This window comes from Ranitomeya variabilis, chromosome 5 (genome assembly GCF_051348905.1).
Source record: "Ranitomeya variabilis isolate aRanVar5 chromosome 5, aRanVar5.hap1, whole genome shotgun sequence".
Taxonomy (NCBI): Eukaryota; Metazoa; Chordata; class Amphibia; order Anura; family Dendrobatidae; genus Ranitomeya; species Ranitomeya variabilis.
In genome coordinates, this window is record NC_135236.1 from 197,902,485 (window position 1) to 197,911,510 (window position 9,026).

Below are 9,026 nucleotides of genomic sequence, written 5' to 3' on the forward strand. Positions count from 1 at the left end.
GGCTACTAGGGGTAGCTGAGACCCCAGAGAACATGATTCGGGTCGGTTTTTACCAACCCCAGTGCTGTGATCACCATTATTCATGGGATTGGGATTAGGGGTGTATTGGGGTTAGGGTTGGAGTTAGTATGGGGGGGGGGGGGGGGGGGGTTGTTCCACTGTTTAGGTACATCAGGGGGTCTCCAAACGCGACATGGCACCACCATTGATGCCAATTTGGCATTCAAAAAGTGAAACGGTGCTCCCTTCTGAGCCCTGCCGTGCGCCCAAACAGTGGCTTTTCGCCACATATGGGGTGTCAGCATACTGCAGAGAAGTTGCACAACAGATATTGTGGTCCATTTTCTCCTAATACCCTTGTAAAAATAATAATAAAAAATTGGTTATGTAAATTTTTTTGTGAAACTAAAATGTTCATTTTGATTCTACATTGCTTTAGTTCTCGTGAAGCACCTGAAGGGTTAATTAAACTTCTTGAATATGATTTTGCTCACCTTGAGGGGCGCAGTTTTTAGAATGGTGTCACTTTTGGGTATTTTCTGTTACATCGAACCCCCCCAACTCACTTCAAATGTGAGGTGGTCCCTAAAAATAATGGTTTTGTAAATTTTGTTGGAAAAATGAGAAATTGCTGGTCAACTTTTAACCCTTATAACGTCCTAACAAAACAAAAATTGTTTCCAAAATTGTGCTGATGTAAAGTAGACATGTGGGAAATGTTATTTATTAACTATTTTGTGACACCACTCTGACTTGAGTACAACAATTAAAAGTTTGAAAATTGCTACATTTTCTAAATTTTTGTCAAATTTCCTTCCCCCCCCCACAAATGCAAGTTTCCGAGCTTTTCGGCACAATTTTTTTTTTTGTGTGTGTGCTCAAAACGCCCCCCCCCTTGGCTTGTACACGAGTCAATTGTCCAGTACACTGGCGGCGGAGGGGGAGCCGGTGGCTGTGGCATAGAGGCAGCTCTCCTCTCCTGTGCTGAGTGGTCACACTGGTACCACTCATTAAGGTAATGAATATGGATTCGTCTCCACTCCCATAGGCGTGGAGCGCATATTCATTACCTTAATGAGTGGTACTGCGTGACCGCTGAGCAGAGGAGAGGCATCGGGACAATGGAGATGCAGGTGCGAGGAGGGTGATTATGACAGGGGTGGGGGCAGCAATGTGAGCCATGCATACAACCAGGGGAAAAGGGGAGCCGAGCATTGCGGGACCGGTGGAGCCGAGCAATGCGGGACAGGACAGGGGGGAGCCACACATACCCGGCTTATACTCGAGTCAATAAGCTTACCCAGTTTTCCGTGGCAAAAGTAGGTGCCTCTGCTTATACTCAGGTGGGCTTATACTCGAGTATACAGGTCCTTCTCAAAAAATTAGCATATAGTGTTAAATTTCATTATTTACCATAATGTAATGATTACAATTAAACTTTCATATATTATAGATTCATTATCCACCAACTGAAATTTGTCAGGTCTTTTATTGTTTTAATACTGATGATTTTGGCATACAACTCCTGATAACCCAAAAAACCTGTCTCAATTAATTAGCATATCAAGAAAAGGTCCTCTAAACGACCTATTACCCTAATCTTCTGAATCAACTAATTAACTCTAAACACATGCAAAAGATACCTGAGGCTTTTAAAAACTCCCTGCCTGGTTCATTACTCAAAACCCCCATCATGGGTAAGACTAGCGACCTGACAGATGTCAAGAAGGTCATCATTGACACCCTCAAGCAAGAGGGTAAGACCCAAAAAGAAATTTCTCAACAAATAGGCTGTTCCCAGAGTGCTGTATCAAGGCACCTCAATGGTAAGTCTGTTGGAAGGAAACAATGTGGCAGAAAACGCTGTACAACGAGAAGAGGTGACCGGACCCTGAGGAAGATTGTGGAGAAGGACCGATTCCAGACCTTGGGGAACCTGAGGAAGCAGGGGACTGAGTCTGGTGTGGAAACATCCAGAGCCACCGTGCACAGGCGTGTGCAGGAAATGGGCTACAGGTGCCGCATTCCCCAGGTAAAGCCACTTTTGAACCATAAACAGCGGCAGAAGCGCCTGACCTGGGCTACAGAGAAGCAGCACTGGACTGTTGCTAAGTGGTCCCAAGTACTTTTTTCTGATGAAAGCAAATTTTGCATGTCATTCGGAAATCAAGGTGCCAGAGTCTGGCGGAAGACTGGGGAGAAGGAAATGCCAAAATGCCTGAAGTCCAGTGTCAAGTACCCACAGTCAGTGATGGTGTGGGGTGCCATGTCAGCTGCTGGTGTTGGTCCACTGTGTTTCATCAAGGGCAGGGTCAATGCAGCTAGCTATCAGGAGATTTTGGAGCACTTCATGCTTCCATCGGCTGAAATGCTTTATGGAGATGAAGATTTCATTTTTCAGCACGACCTGGCACCTGCTCACAGTGCCAAAACCACTGGTAAATGGTTTACTGACCATGGTATTACTGTGCTCAATTGGCCTGCCAACTCTCCTGACCTGAACCCCATAGAGAATCTGTGGGATATTGTGAAGAGAAAGTTGAGAGACACCAGACCCAACACTCTGGATGAGCTTAAGGCCGCTATTGAAGCATCCTGGGCCTCCATAACATCTCAGCAGTGTCACAGGCTGATTGCCTCCATGCCACGCCGCATTGAAGCAGTCATTTCTGCCAAAGGATTCCCGACCAAGTATTGAGTGCATAACTGAACATTATTATTTGATGGTTTTTTGGTTTGTTATTAAAGAACACTTTTATTTGATTGGACGGGTGAAATATGCTAATTTATTGAGACAGGTTTTTTGGGTTATCAGGAGTTGTATGCCAAAATCATCAGTATTAAAACAATAAAAGACCTGACAAATTTCAGTTGGTGGATAATGAATCTATAATATATGAAAGTTTAATTGTAATCATTACATTATGGTAAATAATGAAATTTAACACTATATGCTAATTTTTTGAGAAGGACCTGTATACAGTATATCGAAGAAATTATACCACTAACATGAAGTACAATATGTCACGAAAAAACACGAAAAAACTCTCAATCAGTGGGATCCATTGAAGCGTTTCAGAGCTATAACCTCAGTGACAATGGTCAGAATTGTACCAAATTGGCTCTGTCACTAAGGGGTCAAATAAAACCGATTTTTCTGTTGCAGATCCAGCAATTCTGAGTGCTGAGCGCTGTATAACCCCGCCCACACCACTGATAGGCAGCTTTCTGCCTATGCACAGTGTTTACAGTAACTTCCTAATCAGTGGTGGGGCAGTGTTATAGAAAGCTCATGACTATAGAGGATTACATGGCGCCCTCTAGAGAGATTCTGCGGATTAAAACAATGTTTACTAATAGCAGCCCAGTAAGTGATACATTGCTGGAATCAGATTCTTTCTACATTATGCTGCTCTGATAAGGTGACAAACTTGGTGACAGATTCCTTTTAACGGTCCATGTTTTTCTTGTTCCTTTTGCTGACTGTTGTGTTTATCCTAGGAATGGGCGGTGTTGATGACTTCAGGGGCAGTCTAGGATCTGGCATGAGTGGAAGCATGTCGAGTAGCATGGCAGGAATGGGAAGCATGGCAAGCAGCATGGGAGGTAAGGAGCTCAAATATACATAGAACTACCTGGTTGTAATAAGCTTTTGTTAATCTAACCCTCATTTTATTTAGACATGTACAGAGGAATGGGAAGCAGCATGGACAGAGAATTCAGTCGAAGTGACCTTGGCTTGAGCCGTGGCTTTGGAGATTCATTTGGAGGAATGAGTAAGTTGACCTGCATGTTCCCTTACAGTGGCACGCCAGCAGATTCTCTCATGCATGTGAGGCGTATCTACGGCCAGCACTGATGGATCATGGGGCTAGAACTGCTTTCCTGACTCGCACTGTCATTGTATCTCCCTTTCTCCTTGTGATGGGTTTCTCTGGTTTTGCAAGCAAGAGGAGGGGCAGAGTAGTAACAGCCATGTCTCTTAGGGATATTCTGCAAAATGGAATTGACTCATTTCAGGGGGGTAGAACCGTAGTGACTCAGCTTATGGACTCACCTTCTGTATTTCCACTCTTACAAAAGTGGAATAGGTCCATAGAAATTTTTTATAAGTTTCCTTGCAAAAATGAAAAATTACTGCTACATTTTGAAACCTCCTGAAATGATAAAAAATAAAAGAACAGTTTACAAATGGCGCTGATGTAAAGCAGACACAATGGGAAATGTTAATGTTCTTCTGTGGTATGACTCTGGATTAAAGGGATAAGCATTCGAAGTTTGGAAATTGCAATTTTTCTAATATTTTTTTTATAAATAAACACCACAAAACATATCGACCTAAATTTACTATTAGGCGGCTATGTGCACACGTTGTGGATTTTTTTCATGGTTTTTTTATCGGCGGTTTTCGGCTGCAAAAACGCTTAAACGCTTACATAAAGCATCCTATCATTTTTAATGCATTCTGCAATTTTTGTGCACATGCTGCTTTTTTTTCCGTGATAAAAACGCATCGCGGAAAAAACCCAGCATGTTAATTAATTTTGCACATTTTTTGCGGATTTCCCGCTATATTGTTGCATTGGGAAGCCCTGGAAAAGAGCGCCAAAAATCGCAAAAAAAAACACGTGCGCATTTCCAGATTTAGTCCAGATTTGCTCAGGAAAATTCTGCACACTTTCCTGAATGTGGGCACATAGCCTTATCATAAATTGTTTTTCATGGCACATTATAATCTCAATCACTGGGATTTTTTTTTTTTTTTTAAGTGTTTCAGAGTTATCTTAATATATACTTGCATACATCCTGTACCGTCCAGATGTGTCTGGATCCAAGAATTCCAAGTGGCGGAAGTTCACCGACCGCCATATTGGGACAATGGAAACTACACACCCACCCCATCGCAAACATGCCGCCGCCTGGATCAGCCGAATGATTCACTGACCACTGCCATCTTTGTACAGGAGGAGCGCAGGCACAGTGAATCATTCAGCGGATCCCGGCGGCAGATGCGCGACGTGTCTGCAGGCCGAGGAAGCCGGTCACATTAAAGGGGTTTTCCCACGAATGAAAGTTCATTTTAAAAATTGACTGTCTGACCATGTACGGAGCATACCACATCTCCTGGGCAGGGGAGGAAGCAGAAGACAATACTGACATTACAGCAGGAGATCGCAGAGGATACATTTTGTGAGGTAAAATATTTCACTGACTGTTTTTAAACAATATTTTACCTCACAAAATGTATCCTCTGCGATCTCCTGCTGTAATGTTAGTATTGTCTTTTGCTTCCTCCCCTGCCCAGGAGCTGTGGTATGTTCAGTACACAGTCAGACACAGACAATTTTTAAAATGAACTTTTGTTCGTGGGAAAACCCCTTTAAAAAGCAAATATCAATACCAACATGGCTCCTCCTAAAAAGTACGCCAATGACAATAAAAGGAAAGCAGCAAAGGCACAACGTCTAAGACAAAAACTGTCAAATGAGATTCTTGAAGAGCAACATCATCACTGGGACAAAAACAATGCATATAGCACATGGGGTAGACATGTAATGAGGGCACAGACTGGAGAAGTCAGCACAGGAAGGAGTGGATAGCTGGGTGAGCACATGGGGGGGGGGGAGATTCTAAACGCTGCAAAGCCTGCCCCCATCGTGACCTTACCGCTCTCCCTATGCGATCGCATCGGGCCTCCATCTAGTTACCATATAAAAGGACACTGGTCAGATTTTAAAAATTTGGCCCGGTCACTAAGGGGTTAAATGCTTCCAGTTGTAGAATCCAGTTCTATCCTTTTTATATGGGGGTTATTGATCTTTACCCCTATAGGAAAAAGATAAGCTTAACCACTTTCTTGCTTGCTTAAGTCTTTTATTACCAGGAATGAGACGTGCGGGGTCTCTCCTGCATATAGGCCCCCTAAACATCGCACGAATGTCCCATTCCTGGGAATTAAGGACTTAAACAAGAACGTGAGAAGTGATGCTTTTTCTTTTTCCTACATGTGTAACTATTTTGATCTCCGCAGAGCTGATGAATCGGGAAAGTTGCTGTGCACTGATCAATCAGTATAGTAAACCTAGTATTTCCTTGAAAATGGCTGACACATGCCTGCAGACTGCCTGGAGCTTTAACCTAACCACTGACCTTTAAAACTATTTTCAGTTAATTCTAGTCAACTACTTTATGCTATCCTTCTGTGCATGAACAGGAACAGTGAGTTCCCTTATCGGTCTTCTGATCCACTGTGAATGATACCATTCTCTCCATAGGTAGTGCTATGGTTGGAAGCTTCGGTGGGATGGGCTCTTCTTCACTCGGTCCTCTAGGATCTGGCATGAGTAAGTTATTTCTTACACTTTATATAAATCAGACAGAAAATAATACATATAGTGACTCCCATCACAGAAAACCACCCCCCCACCCTGGCTGATGGGTTATCATTGCAGCTAGTTCATTGTATGTCAGCCGATATATTCTCCTATGTAGCAGAGCCTATGTCTGTGCTTCAAAAGAGGACTCTCAATTACCCTATATACAGCAATATTTGCAGTATATAGTGTAAGTGCTCAAGTGTCCCTAAAGATACACCCCACGGAGACCATACAAACTCTGCAAGGAGTTTGTATGGTCTCCCCGTGTTTGTGTGGGTTTCCTCCCACACTCCAAAGACATACTGATGGGGAATTTGGATTGTTAGCCCCAATGGGGACATCAATGTATGTAAGGATCTATGGAAGGAGATTACTATTTTATTTTGCATTGCTAATATGGTGTGTGTATTGTTTTTGTGTGCCAAATAGTAGCATGCAAATTGCCTCTTCAAAAAAAGAGGACTTGAACTCTATAGCGCCACCTGTTGGAAGTAGCGATCATACAAGTCACAATCAACCCTTTAACAAGTCTTGCAATGTAAAAGCCAAATCAGTATCTCCAGTATCTCAATTCGCACACACTGTGTTTCGGGCTGTTATCCCTAGTCAGTGCAAAGCCTGAGAACTGACTTGACTAGGTGAGACACTGGAGAGCAGTGAATATTATTTTTCTTTAATAGTGGGCACATGTGATCTCTCAACCACTGCAGGAAACCTGTGGCAAATAAGCATGCCCACTATTAAACAGCATGAATATCCACTGCTCCACATGCCCATAATCCCTCCCACCTCTCAGAGCTGGCTTCAGTTCATAGAGGTGGGAGGGACTATGGGCGTGGGGAGCTGTAAAATAAATATATGTGTGTGTATATATATATATATATATATATATATATGTGTGTATATATGTATATATATATATATATGTGTGTGTGTGTGTGTATATATATATATATATATATATATATATATATATATATATATATATATATATATATATATATATATATATATATATATATATATATATATATATATATATATATATATTTTTTTTTTTGGGCAGTGTTAGCTGCAGCCGCCGGTCCTCTTGTCCCTCTTACTTACACACACACACACACACACACACACACACACACACACACACACACACACACACACACCTCTCTAAAATTTAAGGTAAAGTGTTTCTTATAATCCAAAAAATACAGTAATTGCATTTCATTATTTCACATTTCTTGGAATTTTCCTGTTTACCATTACATTTATATGATAGTAATTCAAAACTACAGCTTGTCCCTTAAAAACAAGTGCTTATACAACAAAGTGGATGGACATATTATTTTTCAATCTACAGCTTAGAAAAGGGAGGAAGGAGAAAAGAAAAACGCAATAATCGGCAGGTCATGACGGCTCCCATAAGATAATGTGAACCAATACTTTAACACATTGTTTTTTTTTTACTTGCTTCTAGGCTCTGGAATGAGTGCTGTGAATAGCATGAGTATGGGGCTTGGCATGGACAGAATGAGCTCCAGTTTCGATCGTATTGGAGGTGGCTTGGACAGAGGCATGGATATGGATCGTGGATTTGGAGGGTTTGGCTCTGCACCACTGGGAGGAAGTGGTTCAAGAGAACGGGGAAATAAAGGATGTCAAATATTTGTTAGAAATGTAAGGGGCTGCCAGCTGATCACTGTTGATGTATTCAACTTATGTTGCCATGGTTTTTACTTTTATTTTTTTTACTCCAATTTTAGCTCCCATTTGACTTGACCTGGCAAAAACTGAAAGAGAGGTTCAGCCAGTGTGGTAAGTTGGACTGCCGTCGTAATTTTTCCACATTTGTAATGTCCTGATTTTTGCTTTAAATATGTTAATGGATTCTCAACTACTCTTTTAGGTCGTGTTCTCTTCGCAGAGATAAAAATGGAGAATGGCAAATCCAAAGGCTGTGGCACTGTAAGATATGATTCCCCAGAAACTGCAGAGAAGTCGTGCAGACTAATGAATGGAATCAAGATCAATGGTAGAGAAATTGATGTCCGCATTGATCGCAATGCATAATTCCATATTTTATCCAGTGGCATTCCCACATTTGTCAGTCTTTTTGGTAAATACATTTTAGTAACATTGTTAGAGCAGAAATTCCTTACTTTTAGTGCAAGCCTGTGCTAGTGTGGTGTTTAATGTATTTTTGTTATATATTTTGATTTTTAAACACCATGTCTCTAGTCATTCAGTTTACATGAATTGACTTACTGTTTTTAATAAAGCCAATTTCTCACAGTCTACATTGTGGGGTTCTAATGCTGTATTTTGTTTTGACCTCTCAGCACAGTCCAGATCCCCCTATTGACAAAATAAAATCTGTTCAAATGGTTGAATGAAACTTGTAAATGTTGGTCTGTTCGGTGTTTCTTTTTTTTTCTTTTGTGGCTTGCATTGAACAAGTTTGTTTCACTGATGTAACAAATTTAACTTGTCCACTAGAGATGAGTATAGCCTTGAAAAATTTTAAGTGTGTAAATGGGGATTTGTGTTAATACATTTTAGCCTAGTTTAAAACCGGGGAAATTCAGCTCTGTAGTTGCAATTTTAGTAGTTCAAGAAAATGTTTAGACTTCTTTCTAGTGGCCACCAGCTTTG

General features: G+C 41.3%; 1 protein-coding gene across 1 annotated transcript in view; it reads left to right on the forward strand.

Annotated features, from left to right (window-relative positions):
- MYEF2 (myelin expression factor 2) overlaps positions 1-8,671 on the forward strand; it is a 34,717-nt gene extending 26,046 nt beyond the window's left edge. The window contains exons 13-18 of the mRNA XM_077263726.1: positions 3,502-3,606; positions 3,681-3,776; positions 6,276-6,344; positions 7,852-8,051; positions 8,138-8,189; positions 8,281-8,671. Of these exons, the coding sequence (XP_077119841.1) occupies positions 3,502-3,606; positions 3,681-3,776; positions 6,276-6,344; positions 7,852-8,051; positions 8,138-8,189; positions 8,281-8,444 (686 nt within the window). The 3' untranslated portion in view covers positions 8,445-8,671. The remainder of the gene's footprint in view (positions 1-3,501; positions 3,607-3,680; positions 3,777-6,275; positions 6,345-7,851; positions 8,052-8,137; positions 8,190-8,280) is intronic.
- The last annotated feature ends 355 nt before the right edge of the window (positions 8,672-9,026 follow it).